The 17,319-nt window shown below is 48.0% G+C and overlaps 6 protein-coding genes across 6 annotated transcripts; 5 read left to right on the top strand and 1 right to left on the bottom strand.

Moving 5' to 3' along the window:
* Positions 1 to 897: 897 nt before the first annotated feature.
* Positions 898 to 2,380, bottom strand: J7337_000902 (uncharacterized protein; the record flags this gene model as incomplete). Its single annotated transcript, XM_044818649.1, has 3 exons — positions 898 to 1,185; positions 1,240 to 2,282; positions 2,347 to 2,380. 3 exons carry the CDS (start codon positions 2,378 to 2,380, stop codon positions 898 to 900), a joined length of 1,365 nt encoding a protein of 454 aa, XP_044686351.1.
* A 1,533-nt stretch (positions 2,381 to 3,913) lies between these two features.
* Positions 3,914 to 4,942, top strand: J7337_000901 (uncharacterized protein; the record flags this gene model as incomplete). The annotated part of the gene is made up of 1 exon (XM_044818648.1): positions 3,914 to 4,942. The coding sequence occupies one exon, from the start codon at positions 3,914 to 3,916 to the stop codon at positions 4,940 to 4,942; it is 1,029 nt and encodes a 342-aa protein (XP_044686350.1).
* An 828-nt stretch (positions 4,943 to 5,770) lies between these two features.
* Positions 5,771 to 6,004, top strand: J7337_000900 (uncharacterized protein; the record flags this gene model as incomplete). The annotated part of the gene is made up of 1 exon (XM_044818647.1): positions 5,771 to 6,004. One exon carries the CDS (start codon positions 5,771 to 5,773, stop codon positions 6,002 to 6,004), a length of 234 nt encoding a protein of 77 aa, XP_044686349.1.
* A 2,050-nt stretch (positions 6,005 to 8,054) lies between these two features.
* J7337_000899 (uncharacterized protein) lies at positions 8,055 to 9,727 on the top strand (the record flags this gene model as incomplete). Its single annotated transcript, XM_044818646.1, has 2 exons — positions 8,055 to 8,307; positions 8,358 to 9,727. The coding sequence occupies 2 exons, from the start codon at positions 8,055 to 8,057 to the stop codon at positions 9,725 to 9,727; spliced, it is 1,623 nt and encodes a 540-aa protein (XP_044686348.1).
* A 607-nt stretch (positions 9,728 to 10,334) lies between these two features.
* Positions 10,335 to 11,509, top strand: J7337_000898 (uncharacterized protein; the record flags this gene model as incomplete). Its single annotated transcript, XM_044818645.1, has 4 exons — positions 10,335 to 10,664; positions 10,714 to 10,847; positions 10,895 to 11,068; positions 11,116 to 11,509. 4 exons carry the CDS (start codon positions 10,335 to 10,337, stop codon positions 11,507 to 11,509), a joined length of 1,032 nt encoding a protein of 343 aa, XP_044686347.1.
* Positions 11,510 to 13,581: 2,072 nt separating this feature from the next.
* J7337_000897 (uncharacterized protein) lies at positions 13,582 to 16,369 on the top strand (the record flags this gene model as incomplete). The annotated part of the gene is made up of 3 exons (XM_044818644.1): positions 13,582 to 13,916; positions 14,478 to 14,729; positions 14,893 to 16,369. The coding sequence occupies 3 exons, from the start codon at positions 13,582 to 13,584 to the stop codon at positions 16,367 to 16,369; spliced, it is 2,064 nt and encodes a 687-aa protein (XP_044686346.1).
* Between the last annotated feature and the right edge of the window lie 950 nt (positions 16,370 to 17,319).

Below are 17,319 nucleotides of genomic sequence, written 5' to 3'. Positions count from 1 at the left end.
TCTTAAGCAAAGACTTTTAAAACCTACCTCTATATAAGCCCCTGATTATTTATAATAAATATATCTTTATAAATTTTCTTAAAAATCTATTTTAAAAATTCTTATATTAAATAATATTTAAAAATCTATTTAATTTAATATATTTTTTTATTTAATTTATTTTATTATAAAAGATATATATACTTAAAGGCTATATAAGGTAGTAAATCTTAGTTTATATAGATTTAATTTTATATATTTATAATCCCGGTAGCTTATATTAAGATATAATTAAATAATCTTAATAATAAAAAAACATATTTATTAAAACTTATAACTTATTAATACTTTTATAGTTTATACCTTTAATATAGTAGTAATTAGGAATATACTTAAGATTATTAAATACTTAAAATATCTATATAGTAATATAAACTAAAGTTATATAGTAAGGGGCAATAAGTATAAATATCCTTTAATATACTTACATATACCTATTAAGCCTAAAAGAGGTATCTTAATTTCCAATCCTGGCTAGAGGCATATCTTAACTAATTAGTGTAAGAGGTAGCTATATATAAGGCTAGTTGGCACATATTGGCTGATTAATTAAGCTAGTGTTAAAGAAATAATACACGCCCGGTATTTATACTTATTGCCCCCTACTGTATAATTCACTTCGAAACGCATTAGCAGTAAATATAATTCTTAATTCATACTTGGCATCTTATTCTCATCTTCCACAGGTCCTGTAGCCATCCAATTTCAAGACAACCCATCGTCATACGGCCATAGCAAACGCCCCTCATTACATTGATTACCGGTCGCTAGAGGCTAAGAAGCCCGTCTCGAATCCATACCATATCCTTCTGATCGCGAAATTCACCCTCTCATTTGTCTTCTGCTCCACTCCACCTCTTAATAAGGCTCACCGATTGCTGCGAGCAGTGTTTTTCGATAGTCGCCCGATGTCTCGCCGTAAATCCGTTTGCCCAGACTCTTACCGTATCTTTGTTGGTATGCACCCTTGACGTTGTTGAGCGTGTTTCGATCCCAATGGTAGCGTATTGTTCTTGAAACTAGGAGGTGATCCTTTGTTCCCATACCAGCCATTGAATCCTCAAGGAGCTTGGCTGCATGCATGTACTTGTCTGTGGCATTGCGTAGCTGGAAAAGGAGAGCGTCCTCCATGTGGCCAGAAAATTCCTAGGTCACATTAGTAAGTTGTTTCTGACAATAACTAGTTTCAAGTGTACTCACGCTCTTGATAACCCTTTCAAGGTCCTTGTTAAACTTCTGCTTGTAGGTGTGCGCAATAGCGCGAATCTGATTATCGTTTCTTGTACTGAGAATGCTGCATACGAGAATTTCGTCGGTGCCCATCTTGCCCTCGGTAGCCTTGTAGATCTGCATGACGTCGTCATCAACCTGTCGAGGGTCGACCGGCGCAGCGTCCTCAGCTCTCGTAGCGCCGAGAACAATCATGAAGTGTCGCTCAGTCTTCATGCTCAAATCGCCCCTCACTACATCCTCAAGCTTGTCGTGGAAGGTTTGATAATACGCGCTCTTGATTGCCTTGAGATCTGCGTTTGATCGACCAAGCAGAACATCGTTGAGAACAACCTCTTTAGTTCCAGGTCCAGACATGGCGTCATGCAAGGCGTGCACGTCAGACAGTAGCGGACCGCGGGCCAGTGAGACCAAAGCCTTCTGGAACCATGAACTTGTCTCACTCTGAATATCAGGGACCAGTTTGCGACGATGGTTGCGTTCGTAAGCAGCGCGGATCGTATCGACTTGTAGAGGGTCCTTATTGGCCAATATGGCGATCAAAGCTTTCTCATCAGTACCAAAGCCCTTCATTGCTTTGCGCAGAGCGTCAGCGTCGGGACCGCCATCCCATTGGATGATCTGAGGCGGTCCGTAGCCAAGCGATGGTGGAGTCGGTTGGACTGGCGGCGCTCCATACTGTTGAGGCGGAGGCGCGCCGTAGTGACTGGGCGGCGCAGGTGAAGGTTGGCCGTAGGGTTGATTATGTTGCTGGTGAGGAGGAGGCGCGCCATAATGGCCCTGAGGAGGTCCTGGAGGTGCGCCGTAATGTTGTGGAGGAGGAGGAGGTTGCTGCTGGTATCCACCATAAGGTTGTTGAGATTGGGGAGGACCTCCTGGGGGAGGATAATGGCCGTGAGGTTGCTGATACCCGCCTTGCTGAGGGGGATATTGCCCAGGAGGAGGTTGTTGATAACCACCATACGGCTGCTGTGGTGGGGGATATTGGCCATAACCTTGTGGAGGCGGCGGTTCTACATGTTGATCCAGTCAGATTTCCTTGCCTTGCCTTTCGTATGACATGGACAGTTTACTTACGGCCGTAGGGAGCACCGTAACCTTGGTAAGACATGGTGCGTATGGCTATTGTGACGTGATGTGAAATTTGTATGGATATTGCGGGGTGATGGAGGGGAATGATGGGTTTTGTACAAACGGAGTATGTATGCTCGGAAGTGCTAGCGGAATGGAAATGGACAGTGGCTATTCGGCCTCTTATTTAAGACCCAACTACCTATCTAGTCTACCTACTTGTGGTGCCTGAGTTGCCTTGGGCTTAAGAGAGACGCGCATATGCTGCTCAGCCTTGAGGCGCTATCTCAATAATGGCGATCCATGTGGGTTGCCCAGAGGCGGAGTAAGCCAACAGCCAAGATACTAAACTTAGGGTCGGATGGAACGTCATCTTCACCAAACAGAACGTCTTATTGACATGATGTTGCCCCTCATTTGAAGGCTTTGGCAGGGGCATCTTGATTTAAGCATCTGGTCAATGCAGCCGAGACTCGGATAACATGCAGCAAGAGCTCAAAATCTTTTGGGCAGACGCAGGCAGGCAATAAATGTCAAAGGATGCCTGACCCGCTTCCTCAGCGTGGGAACCCAGTCTTTTGATGAGGATGCGGAGACGCTTTTTGTCACACAAATTCCCGGCAAAATGGCTGAATGGCCACTCATTCGAGGTCCGTCCCATTGGGGGCTGAGTGGGTGTGTTGATGATGGATGCGCGAGGAATAAGGGCTCGCTGCCAAGATCGCGCGAGTCGTCATCGCATGGCCTGACTGCCGTTGATCATGGGCTCTGGCTCTCTGCTAATTAAAAACGACTCAGACAAACAGTCCTAGTTCTTGGACTTGCCGGATTCGGAGACATGCTCCAGCCACTTCAATGACACAAGCGCCACTCCACCGCCACAAACGCGCAACTCATCTTCATCATAGTTCCAGAGCAGAGTCAACAAAGAGAGGATCTGGAAGGCTAAAGAATAGAGTAGACCATGTGAGATGGTCAAATAAAGGATCGAACTCGTTAATTGGCATTTTTCGGATAACCCCACCAATGCTTTGCAGCTGAACGATGCGTTCAATATAACGTTGGCTGACAATTCAGCCAATCAACTTTTTAGATTGCGCTCTTGCAGGTGGCTGGTGAATCTCCCGCTAGGCCCAACGCCCATAGAACCTCCCGATTGTTCCTGGCCAGAGGATGCTAGTGTGTTTTTGGTGTCACTCCAACCTCCCATGAATTCATGTCTCAACACCTGCTAGGGATAGGAGCTTTCACCAGCCATCTCAATTGCAATTAATAAAACTATTCCTCGGACGTGCCAGGTTTGTGCTATCTTCTCTTGTCCTGTCTTCCTAGTTTCACGTAAAATTCAACATTTGTCTCTCATTTTGGGACTGTGATTATCCTTCACTCAGTTGTGAATCGCTCATGGCATTTACTCGCTGTTGATGGTCTCTTGTTAGCTGCCAGTGCCAGCATCCGCAAGCACCTTAAAGAACCACCGCGAGCCCAATTCTTACTTGTTCACACAAAATAACACAGAACTCACTCCCTGCAAACAAACACCTCACGCATTCAGCGAAATAGCCTCGTCAAGATGCGCGGGTTCATCCCCCTTCTTCTGGCTCTTTCTGCTTCTTATACCACCGTCATTGCACTTCCCCAGCCTAGATTCGTGCCCCGCGATGCCACAGCCAAACCCAAATACTCAGTCGTTCCTTTAGAACCTGGCGACGACGACCCCGCCTCAGGCGACCTTGGTGGAGGAAATGGAGACGGAAATGGGAATGGGGACAGCAGTAATGGCAGCGGTGGCGGTAGTAGTGGCAACGACGGAGATGGCGTGGTGACAGTTATCCGAACAGTGACACGAAAGCCAGTCACAAAAATTGTCACGCAAACCGAAAAGCCTAGTATCGTCACTGCTCCTGGAAAGACAGTCACCAAGGCAGTCCCTACTACTGTCTCGGTCATCAACATGGACGATGAGCCAGTCACTGAGACGGTTACTGTCCCTCAATCCAGCTCAAAGCCGACAAATATACAAGAGCACGGTACTACTACCGACAAGCGAGAGCCGATTGCCCAAAGTACAACTCACCTAAGCTCGGCTGCCGCCCCAGGTGTAACACCTCAACCTCAGCCTCAGCCCATACCTCAGCCTGAGCTTGAGTCCGAATCACCTACCAACGTGGAGTCGCCTCAGACTACCGAAACATCGTCAACCACCTGCACCACTGACTATCCTCCACCCGTCGAGACAGTTGTTCAGCCTCCTCCTACTATCGAAAGTCCAGCCCCGGTTTCGGAGCCAACTACCGTCCTCACCCAGACAAGCGAGAGTCCTGGTGCTCCAGAACAAACTGAACGTCCTACACCGGACGCTCCAGTGGCGCCTGTTCCTTCGCAGGGTACCTTTGTTGAAAGCCATGCGACTCAGGATCAATCCTGGCCTACTGCTGCCGAACCTTATGAGCCCCCTGTAGTGCCAACGACTTTGATCACATTGACTACCACTACCACCTCAATCAGCACCCCTGAATCAAGCTCAGCCTCAAAGACATACGATAATGGCGCATGGCACACCTCCTACCCTGCCTGGAATGGAACAGCACTGGCGATCTGATTTCGATATATTTGTGAAAAGTTAACAGCATCACTCAGCCGCGAGTTCAGCATGCGTTCAAAGGAAGGATATAGACAAAAGGGTAAGAAGCACGGCGAACAGAGAGGATAACTGACATATCATGATGGTTTGCTTGTAATATTGGGCATAGTTTATAATAGACCCAGCGGAAGGAGGCAAGCGGACCAAGCGCTGGGACGTTTTGCCGCATGTAATGAATAATACCAATCAACACCAATCTTTCTATAAACAAAGGCGAAGAGCAAAGCATGAAACTTATGTTTTGTGTAACGAAATTGGCTGAACCCTGCTAGAGTGTACACTCTAGCTGTTGTATATAATCTGAAGGCGTACTAGTGTGTTGGCTGTGACTAGAAGAATGATATATCACCTCAGAGCCTCTAGAAGTGACGGCGCACACAAGCCTGGCAGTTTTGGCCGCCGCGTGTTAGATACAGACATAAACAAAAGGCCGAAACATTCAGGAGAGGCAGAAATCCACATTGTCCAAGAACAATACTAACAGGAAAACGACTCATCATTCATACTATTTTTTCGAAATAGTACAAATATTGGCCAAACCCACAAGAGAGAAGTGCCTAATTCGATCATTCTGTTCGTTCTCACACACTGCGAGCCTGGTGCAAGTAGTGAACCAATTTTACTCAAGTTGCCGTTCTTTTGACCCACGATCTTGTGCCGACATCCAACATATACAAAATTGTTTGTTGGCCTCTGCCGCCCTGGACAAGGAGCACTAACTAACAAGCTTAGGAATACCACAGATATCAGACTTCAAGATCCTGAACTTCACATTTTACAACAATCATGGATTCTTCTATGAGCCCCTTCGACACCAATGGCAACGATAGTTCTGCCAAGTACATTGCCGACAAGGCTGGCAGCCGCAATGAGGCAGTCATCATCGGAGGAGTCATGGTCGGCTCTGTTTTCTTCGTCGCCATCGTCGGAGTGGCTTGCATGTTCTTCAGGGAGCGGTCTCGAAAGATGAAGGACCAGCTGGCCGCAACCAAGACTGTCAGCGCCTCTGAGTATGTTTGATTCAGTAACATGGGAAGCTATAGATCATGAGACGACTGCCGGGACAGGATGTCGGCGGAGGGAATTGAAGAGGGAAGCCGAGAGACATAGGCGGTTCACAACAAGACACAGCATTCATTTCATACCTTAAGCAAGGAAGCCGGGGCTATTTAAATCTACGCTCATTCATTTCCATCTCAATTCACAATTATGGTTGCGGCCCTTCAGTTCACAGGGTGCCTGACTATTCCTCTGATGTGGTGAACGAAACCATTCCAGGTCGCAAATGAGTTTGCATAACTGCCTGGTCGAAGAAACTCCAGGACTTTCGGAATTAGTCAATTATTAACTGCCAGGTACAAAGTGATTCAACGTCGTTCCAGGATGCCAGCCTTATCCTTGATTGGCTCATGAGCTGCCACAAGCACTCACAATTGCAGCATCAAACCACACTTCAAGCCCAACTTACCTCAACCTTATCACCTATGCAAGTCTCATCACAACTGACACTCCATCTCCGCATGAGATCGCACAGTGCGACAGGCCTCGAGCCTTGTTGCCAGAAAGCCATCTCCCCATTGTCGCTTGTCTTCCTTCTCGAGTTCTCCAATGAGACTGATCCACGTCCAGTACATGACCCACGCTGGGCAGCAACAGTTCATACAAGCCAAGGCGAGGCGATTTGAGGCGGTATGTGAATAGGAAATGAGATTAAATATCGGGGTTTGAGGGGGAAAGCATTTAAACCACTGGTCTCTGCGGCTTTGGAGTTGTTTGAAGTTGAAACAGAGATCTACCATTTCTAGAAGTCATTTGTTTCTTCGCCTCGGTCCACTATCCCCACCAAAAGCCGGCTCCGCCTCCGAAGCCGCCGATCTCTTCCGGAATCCGGAGCACCCAATTACATCAAAATGCGTCCCACCTCAAGTCATCAGCTGCCAGACACATTGGTGGTACTTCTTCTATTATTTTCATGCCTCGTTCTGGCCTCATCAAACTCAAAAGATGCCGGAAACATATTATTTCAGCGCGACGAGGAAGCAGGTTCAGGATGCAGTACAGAGGGTCAATGGCACTGTATGACCAATTCATTTCAGAGATGTGCAGGTGGACATTGGTCGATCAAGATGGCTATGGCTGAAGGGACAAAATGTGAGCCAGCGGGATATACTGATGACTATAATTTTCGAATTGAGCATGATGGTCAAGGGAATGGTGATGGACGTGCTGAAGGACAGAGCAGTAGGGGATCCAACCTGGGTTCAAGAGCTTCGGCAAGTGGGATCACTATCGTCGTAATTTCTTGTTTGTGGATTGCTCTGGAAAGTCTTTACTAGGCTCAGGATTTTATCATGACCACGAACGTTTCGGGATAAGATTGTTGCAATATGGGCATCTGACTGAGGATGAACCGAACAAAGGAAATATTGAACGGAAACCAATTTTCATACCCTGACAACTAGCTCTTGCGACATAGGTACTGTGATACAGAGTATAATGATACAGGTTGTTAGGATATGAAATGGCATGCCAAGGGTTCTGTTGAAGTGGACAATTCCCCACCAATACCATTCTCTCAAGATACCATGAAGGGTATCACGTCAACTCCAGAGATATTTCGTTGCAACTCCCGCCGAATTAGGCAAACATAAAGCGGCAGTTTCGGCATTCTTTGCAAATCATCACCGAGAGGAGCTCACTTGAAGGAAAAAACCGTCCGCTCAGAGCTGCCACCCCTGCCCCCAATCTTGGTCTTGCGAGCACGGGCATCGCTACATTGTTCGGAAAACTAGCGTTTGTTTCAACATTTCCCACATCGACTATGCTTATAGTTTCTCCTCCAATTAGCTTCCCTGTATCATTATACCTCTGGGGTTGTAAGGAGCACTCCGCCAAGCATGCAATGGGTGGTTATGTATACTCATCTTACGCCTTTGTAAACTTAATACGGTTTCCCTTTTGCTTCTTTGGATCGTCTTCAAGCCTCTCGTTACATTTGAAGACATTCTTTTCGCTAAACCTCCATCTTCTTTTTATACTGTCCTTACTTGGCGATCTGGTAATCGTAAATATGGTCAGCTTCAGGTATCTCGGTGCTCTTGCGAGTGCTGCCCCGGCTCTAGCAGCCTTTGGCGTCACCACTAGTGGTAACAATCTTGTTGTTGACACTGGCAACTCCAACGGTTTCTCTGTCACCGTCAGCAAGAGTGACTGCTCCATTAATTCGATCAAATTTCGAGGAGCTGAGTACCAGTACAAGTCTCAAACTTCTCACATTGCGTCTGGTCTGGGATCGTCCAATGTCCAATCTACTGTTCTTAACAGTGAGTATAAAGCGTGTGTCAAACGCTGCAAAACACTGACTCCGGCATAGACAAATATATTAAGATCACATGTACCACTAAGTCAGGAGACTTTGATCTAACTCACTACTATGTCGTCCAGAATGGCCAGAGCATGGTCTACATGGCCACTGATACAAAGTCCCAACCGGCTATTGGCGAGCTTCGCTACATTACTCGCCTCGATCGCTCTCAACTGCCCAACGAGATACCTTTTGGCGAAGTCTCCAATACCTCAGGCGGCTCCGCGGTTGAGGGCTCTGACGTCTTCAATGTCAACGGCCAGACTCGTTCCAAATTCTACTCGTCCCAGCGCTTCATCGACAACGATGTCTGGTGCTTTCAGAGTAGTGCCAAGGATGTGCACGCATGCATGGTCACTCACGCCTCGCGCTCCTACGAGAAAAGCTCGGGCGGCCCCTTCTTCCGTGACATCAACAGCAACAACAACGGTGATTTCAGTGCCCTGACCTTCTATATGAACTCCGGTCATGCCAAGACTGAGGAGTTCCGCCAGGGCTTCCATGGCCCTTACGCTTTGTCCTTCTCACGATCTGGTGTTCCAAAAGCCCAGGATATTGACATGTCCTTCTTCAAAGATCTTTCCATCCCTAACTACACCGCCGATTCCTCCCGCGGCCGAGTGAGTGGCACCGCCACTGGTGTTCAGTCTGGCTTTCAGGGTGTTGTGCATTGGTTCAACAATGACTTTCAGTACTGGGCCTACACCTCTTCCAACGGCGCCTTTACATCTCCATTCATGGTACCGGGAACTTACACTCAAGTTCTCTACCAGGGTGAGCTCAAGGTTGCCTCTAAGAGCGTGGGCGTCTCTGCTGGCAGTACCGCTTCTTCTTCTATCGCCGCCAACTCCGACATTACCACAGGAAAGCACACATCTGTCTTTCGTATTGGCGATTGGGATGGCCAGCCCAAGGGTTTCCGCAACGCTGCCAACCAGCTTCGCATGCATCCTAGTGACAAGCGCATGGCCAGCTGGGGTCCTCTCACCTACACTGTAGGCTCCAGCTCTGTTGGTGACTTTCCCATGGCTATCTTCAAGTCTGTCAACAACCCAGTTACTATCAAGTTTAATCTTCCCTCCGCCATCTCCACCCAAGCAACTCTTCGTATTGGTACCACTCTTTCATTTGCAAGTGGTCGCCCTCAGGTCACCGTTGGTAGCTTCAAGAAGGCCTTCGATGCTCCTGTCAAGATTGACTCTCGGGGTGTCACGCGGGGAGCTTACCGTGGATTCGGTGAGGTATACGATGCTGTTATTCCTGCTGGCACCCTCAAGGCTGGCACCAATACCATTACTATCGAGGTCATCTCTGGTAGCTCTGGTGCTGACTTCCTGAGTCCCAACTTCATCTTTGACGCCGTAGAGTTATTCCACTAAACAGACCAAGTTCAGCAGTACGTGATGCTCAAGGCACCTGGTCAGTCATAGTTTTCCAGTGTACATATTATTAAGGAGAAAGCAATTACATAACAGTCAATCCCTTGATGCTAAATATTATATCTCAAAGGCTCAAATGGACATGCGACCTGTACATATTCAGAAGACAGCCATACATGTTCGGTGAAGATATCAAGCAATCTGCATGATCCATTACCATGTCATTAGAATATGCCATCTCGAACCCGATAACGACGGCTGTAGTTTATGATCACCGTACCAATACTGAAAGATATGCGGTAGCTAGTCGTCAAGGGCATCTCACATCCAAAAACAGTGACACAACCAGACGGCTTAGTTGAGGTTTCTCCAGTAACGAACTGTCACAAGCTGGCTTATATCAGCCAGGCGTGTTAAGATTAGTCTCGATCTTTGGTGAAGAAAACACCTAAAATGTCAGTAATCACTAATAAAAGTGGGGTCACACATAATCTAGGAGTACTAGAGTTAACTCCGAGGGTCAATCGTATAAGTGCAACAAGTCCGCGCAACACAGATAAATCAAATTCTGTATTTATCTTACATTCAAATTTAGAAGCTTATGAATATGTCGTCTTCTCAAGGTACTATTCTGATCACTGGGGCCAATGGAGGGCTCGGGTCAGCCATTGTGACCAATATTCTGGGCAAACCACATCTGGCCAGCAACTACGCCGGTGTCTATACTGTCAGAAGTACAGCAACGGCAACTCGACTCCAACAGGTTCTGAAGTCAGCTTCAGAGGGTCATAGACATGATGTCGTTGACTTGGACCTCAGCTCATTGGCGAGTGTCAGAACGATGGCAACCAGGATCAACCGTGGGGTTGCTGCTGGAGACTTGCCTCCCATCAGAGCACTTATTCTCAACGCTGGATACCAAGACCATGAAGAGATTGTGAGTTCGAACCAAACAGTCAAAGATGCATTATACTTATCAAAAACAGAACATATCAGATGATGGATACGAGATGACTTGGCAAGTTAATTTCCTGGCCAATCAACTGCTGACTCTTCTCCTGCTTCAGAGCATGGATAAAGAAAAAGGTAGGATCCTTCTGATAGGAAGCTGGTCTCATGAGTAAGCCGTGCCATACAAGCAACATGGCATTCGCTGATTGTCTGCAGTATCAACGATGAGCGAAACAACACAAATATCAAGTGTTACACTGGGTACGACAGTCTCTTCCCTGGCCCGGAGGAGCTCGCCAAGGGAACATGGAGCAGACCAGATTCTGGGGGAGGATGGCTGACGGGATATCGACGATATGGGGCGAGCAAGCTATGTGCGGTGATGCTCATGTAAGTGCACCAAGCTTTTTGACCGAGTTAGCATCTGACGATTGTAGGCACGAACTCGCTTGTCGTCTCGTCCAGGATCCACAACTATCTAATATCGTTGTGGCCGGTCTTGATCCCGGTGCCATGGGCTCAGATCTACATCGACGGGGCAGTTTTGTCATGTCTCACTTCCTCAAGATCCTGGCCCCAGTCATATCTCTTCAGGCCAGATTCAAACCCAACGGAAATTTCCGCCCACTGTGGAAGAGTGCTGAAGACGCAATTCGGCTCGCCTTTGAAACTGAGGCCCCGACGGGTGAGCTGCTGTATCTGAATGGTACAGATGAACATGAGATTGGGAGGGAAGCAAAAGATGACGCCAAGAGGAAAGCGTTGTGGAGCTATGGTTTGAAGGCGGCAGGGATTCAGCGGGATGATACAGTTTTGAATGGATGGCAGTGACTTGGGATGATTTTGAAGTTCGCTTTGTCGTATTTTATGATTGAAGTTGGTTTTGTAGCGGCTGATGTTGAGTAATGGACTGTCAATTCCAAGGTCTTGCTTGGGCCATGTCAGATCGAACAGAGACAGATCCTCAAGAGGCCTCAGCATGTACGGCATAGTGTCTCTGGCTCTTCTAAATATGATCATGGATTACTGAGATCTTGGGGACGGTGTCGCTTAAGTTGGTGATCGGGCAACTGGTACCCGATAAGAAGGCGATTAAGTTGTTTGAGTAAAGCTGCTCGTTATCTGTCGGTCTTGATGAGTCCAGGGACCATCAAGAAAAGTGACAGCTCGAAATCTCCTGACATGCCATACCCAAGAAGTGAACGGCAACGGCGGTAACAAACGGGTCTTCCGGCAAAAGACAACAGGGGACGATGTGAAATAGGTAGCCGGGATCAGGGTCCTTCGTAAGGCTCAGCAAGAAAAGTACCAGTAGAGAATCTCCCCGACGGAGAAATACGGAGAGAGCTTGGCTTCAACAGCTATCGCAAAGTCTGGCGTTTTAGGGTGATGATCCGCTAACCTATAGCTCTGTGTGGACTGAGCGGGAAAGGGCTAGGAAAGGTTCGCATTCATGTAAATGAGTTGTTGTTTCTTTTTCCTGTTGGCGGTTCCACTTTGGTCGTCAGCTTTGAGTGCACGGAAGATGATGCCCCAAGTTTCAAATCATACCCCCTGAACAATCTGAAACAAGCCCACTCAGGTCCCCTGAAGATTTGACAGGCACAAGCCCAAAAATGGAAAGATCTCTTTCATGGTCTGGACGATCGAACAAAGATACTTTTTCTAGAGTGTCAATCTTTACCTTCTGGCGTTGTTGGGCTTGTGAAAGCTTGTGATGACGGGGATGATCACTCCTGGTTCTACCTTAGCAGGTGAAGTGTCACTGTTCATCCGAACTTTCTCCTTTCTACTGCAGATTTGAGTCAAAATAAGCTTCTTGACAGCAGTTCTCTTTAGGTAGCAGTTACTAGAGAATATGCCACCGCTCTTCTCTGGTCGGGTACGTCTTGATAGAACCTAGCGCCAGAGCGACTAATGGCGGCTTGTTCAAGCCAGTCAAACTGCATCCCCAGTCTTCATATGCCACAAACACGGCGGCGGCGCTTGGGACACTATACTTTGGCGCCTGTATATCCAACACAATTGCTGTCCGTCCACACATCATGATATCAAAACAAGACCCATGGGCTAAACGTTCCAGCAAAGCACTGGCGTCACCCTCGGTCGGTTGGTTATCCAGAGCCACATTTTTACGGTAGATACCCATCGTCCAATGTCGTCGTATCGTCGTATCCCTGCCGTATTTAATCAAGAGGCGCCAACAGCCTCGAGAGCCGGGGAACAAGGTAATCAGTTGGCGCTGGTTGCAAGCACCAGGCCTTAAATTAATACACCAAAGCTCCAGTGGGCTCCAGGGGACTGACTAGCCGACAGCCAACGACGGTTGTACCTAATTTTGAAATGGTTTTGATTAAAGAACCCAGGTTCCATGCCGTCAACAAGGAATCATTTCCCGTCCCTGTTGTGCTCGAGTCTTCTCTCTCTCCCTCTCTCTTGTTTGTGTGTTTATATGTCTCTTGCTCTTCTTCTTTTTCATTTGCTCCCCGCTCTTCTTCACTCTAACCCACATTCATTACACTTGAATCCATCCAGGCTTGGAGCTGGACTCGTGCCTACAGTATACGACGGCGATTCAATTGCTTTTTCCCCTTATTATGCTTGTCTACTCCGAAACCTTCCAGACTTGGGTCATTTATTGTTACAGCTTTGAGCAACCTCGTTCCTGTCCTAGCTTCTACGGATAGAAGGCCTCCGCCACACTCAGGTCCCGCCGCCGTTTAAGCTATTGCTGCCGTCAGCACTGCACAGTCACTTACATCGCCATATCGAGGTGAAGCTGAGAGATTCACGCCCAAAAATAACAACCTGAATACAGTAGCGGCAGCACAAGGCACTCTCAGCCCAGCGATCCCGACAATCTTCCAACAGTCACTGCCACTGACTGGCAGCTGACAATAGAGATGCCTGCCATGTGGGACAGCTTGAAAAAAACTGGCACTGGCCCCAGCATTCATCAGCAACCACCTCGAGAGCTCAAGAACCGACCCTTTCTCCGACAGACCCAGAGTTCGAGTTCATCACAGGCACTGCCACAGAATAAGTCCACCACGAGCGTCAACAGCAACGGTAGAAATTCGAACAAGTCACGCGACAGCAACTACGACAACCAAACATATCTTCAAGACGATTTCGAAAACCGTCTCAACGGTCTCGGAATTCAAAACGGCCCTTTCAGATACGAAATTCGACGTGGTAAAACAGTTCGGCAACCGTACAGTGCAGGCCCACCTCGTCTGTGAGTGCTATTTCTTTCGTTCTATACTTTCATTCCATAAGGTACACTGCACCAAAAACGATTCGGAACTGCTGCGCCGAAAGGATGCAACCCAACACAGCCCATCATGACAAAGGGCCCATTAAGAGCTTTGTTAGAACGCATGGTGAACATGAGTCGAGCTGGCGCAGCAGAGTTCCCTACATGCGCACGCCTCATTTCAGCACGTGCAAGGTACAAAGCGATGAAGGCTCATAAGCCTCTTCTAGCCAGTTTGGCATCGGCAATTGTTGGAGTCGTTCGTCGTCATATAGTACGCATGCTCAAGCTCGACAAGCCCGCATACATTTGCAAAAACTTGGGACTTTTATTCTCCAGTGACAAAAATGATTAGCCTGGCGACCTACTGTCTTCTTTACTAATCTACCTACCTAAGCTTTTGGTCACTCAGGATTGACGTCTCAAATTGTCTTGCTCCCTCCTTGAGGGTACCTAGTACCTTTAATGTTCCTCATACGCCTGATACGACTTGGCAATAACGACAGTATATCTGTTCCTGACTAACACATTATCTTCACTCAGCTCCCCTGCTCTCGGCTCAGACGACATCCGAGCGAACGCGCCTCCTCGAAACCCTCGAAAAGGCGAGGACGACTCTCCTTGGAGACCTGCCTCCTCCGTTTATCCCGACGACGAATTCGATTCGAGCAAGCGCTACTCTCGTCAATTACACCATCGGTTATCACGCTCCAAAGCGCCTGCCAAGGACATGTACGGGCGTTCTGTCGAAATCTCTCCTCCAAGCTCCCCCGAGTTTGATGCTACACGTTACGAGTGAGTAATCTTGGTTCTGAATCCTTTTCATTGCGGGTTTCTTGGGCATTATTGTCCTGACTTATCGGTTCTTTTTGGAATTTGTTGGCACTCTGTGTGCTACCCTCAAAATGCGATCCTTCCAAATCAATGTACAATCACTAATACGATGCCTCACTTGCAGACCAAACTCTCAAGATGTTTCACCAATCGATGAGAGCCCAAATTTATCTCAGCTGGATCTTCTAGGAGAACGCCGCCTCACTCCCAGACAATCACAAACACAGCTTCGTAGCCAAATACCAACTATGCGTCGCGATAAGCCAACGAGCCCTGGTCAACCTTCACCACTTCGCACGACTAGGTCAACCGATCAACTTGCAGATATCACCACTCCGTGGGAAACCATGGAACCACCGGCTGGCTCATCAGACATGCCCCAGCAGACATTTGGACTCACAACAGTCGTCACTGGACCGCAGCGTACTACTTCCGGTAATCCTTCTCCTTCACTAGGACAGCGGATTCGCAAGTTTGCTAGAGCAAAGCCAGAGCCTCTCAACACCAGGCCACCATGGAATGGGGCAAGTGGCCGTGCGCCTATGGTCGATCCAGTTCGGGACGATCTAAATGTTGCACCATTGAGCTTACAGCGTAGGGTCAGCAAGCGTGTTGGGCTTGGTCTTGACCCGTCTCCTGAAACACCTAGCGGCAGTGCTGGAACATCTCGACGCCTCCTGCCTTCACGGTCCACCCAGAACCTCAAGGAGGCTTATAAAACACCATCTCCCGAACTCATTTCTCACTCATATCCCAGTCCACCTAATACTGGCTCTCCTCCTTCTCAGCCCACGATCACGCATGCTGCCGCTGCACCCATGCTCAATCCTAACCTGGTTCCTGACCAACTCAAGGCAGTCAAAAGGAAACCATCACCATCGAGTCACAACCCACATACGTCGTGGTCAAGTTCCGTTTATTCCGCAATGACCGAAGACACACTCCTTGGCAACAAACCGGTCATTAGCTCCACCGGGCCAGGAAGTCAGTCGACAACAGGAGACCTTTGGGTACAGCCTACTTCGCGCTTCAGTGTTACTACATGTAACACTGCTGCTGCTGAAACACCTCGTTTACCTGACAGTGAAAGTCAAGCTTCTTCGCCGGACACACCGAAGCAGCAACCGTCGGTAATGGATCGTAGGAGACCAGTTCCAGGCGGAGATAACTTCAGGAGAGCCTCGAATGTGCCAATCATCATTTCGATGAAATCAGCTTCGCCATCTAATGATCGCCCAGCGTCTATCATTTCCACAGATAAGGCACTTCCCCCGGCGCCGCCAGAGATGCAGTCGGCAAACGATCGTGTGGCATATCTCACGGCTAGACTTGACAGTCTGGCGCACCGTCGCAATAACATCAACAGGAGTATTAAGCAGATGACAGAGTTGATGCCCACCGACAGACTTCTGTCTAATACCGACGTTATTCGCAAGCGTGAGATTGAGAAGAAGAAGGTGGAAGGGCTCAAGGAGGAGCTGGCGGAGATTCAGAGGGAGGAGCACGACTTGGGCTTGAAGCTCTATCGAGCTAATAAACGTCTCGAAAGAGAGGCGGCCTTTGAACCCTCATCTCTCTGGGTTAGGCGTGTCACATCATAAAGAGTTGATGTTAGTGATAACGTTTTTGCTTGTGGGTTCGAGAGATTGCATCTCTGATTATAAGCAAGGCGTTGAGAAGATATGCATAGCGGATGGAGTTGGGCTTCTTTGTTTTCTATTCTTTTTATTTCTTTGAGCCATATGTCGATGGCTCTGGTTGTCAATCATACAGGCACAGATTCTTTGATGGTTCAAAAGACCTACTACAACGGACAATTAGACCACTGCCACCTGACAATGTATACAATTCACATCATCTTCCCCTTTAAACCGTGTTCTGGTGGGGCATGTAGATGCTCTTTTCTTGTGTAATACTAATACCTACTAGCACAGATCAAATGACTATTACTGAGTGATCAACCATATGCAGGGATTGAAACTTCTGCTGCGGCGCCATGTCAATGGTGGTCAGCTACCCATACCCAACTCCTGGCTTGTCCTGATACTCTGCTTCTTACCATAATGACTTCCTTACCACCGAACCAGGAGGACGCGGTCCATCACAACGCCCCTCCCAGCACCTCTGGCAGTAATCACCTGGCCCTCCAGCTTCAAGAGGGGTGATGCAAGCACACTTCTCGATTAGATAATGACGACAAAAGAGATAGACACCTGTACGAGGCGGCTGTGGAGGAACCTCGTCCTCTTTTGATTCCGTAGATAAAAGCCCACGCACACCGTCGACCAGCTGTTCCGAGAAAGATCGTTTACTAGGTGTTTCTGAGGCAGAGTTTGGCCGAGAACCTCCCCAGTTTCCTCCTTGGTCGGGCTCTGGTGAAGAGTGATCTGACTCAGGAAGCCGCGGGAACGAAACGAGGTTGTTGGAGTAAGAGCCGACAGCGGGAGGACCAACGTAGTTCCCTGCTTCATCGTAGTGATCTGAGGGGTAGGTTTGTCGAAGATTGCGGCCTCCATGAGAGGCAGAATATACTCTACGATTCTGGTAGAAT

Source organism: Fusarium musae, chromosome 1 (genome assembly GCF_019915245.1).
Source record: "Fusarium musae strain F31 chromosome 1, whole genome shotgun sequence".
Taxonomy (NCBI): Eukaryota; Fungi; Ascomycota; class Sordariomycetes; order Hypocreales; family Nectriaceae; genus Fusarium; species Fusarium musae.
Note: the sequence above shows the minus strand (reverse complement) of the source record. Positions and strands in the feature narration are given on the sequence as shown.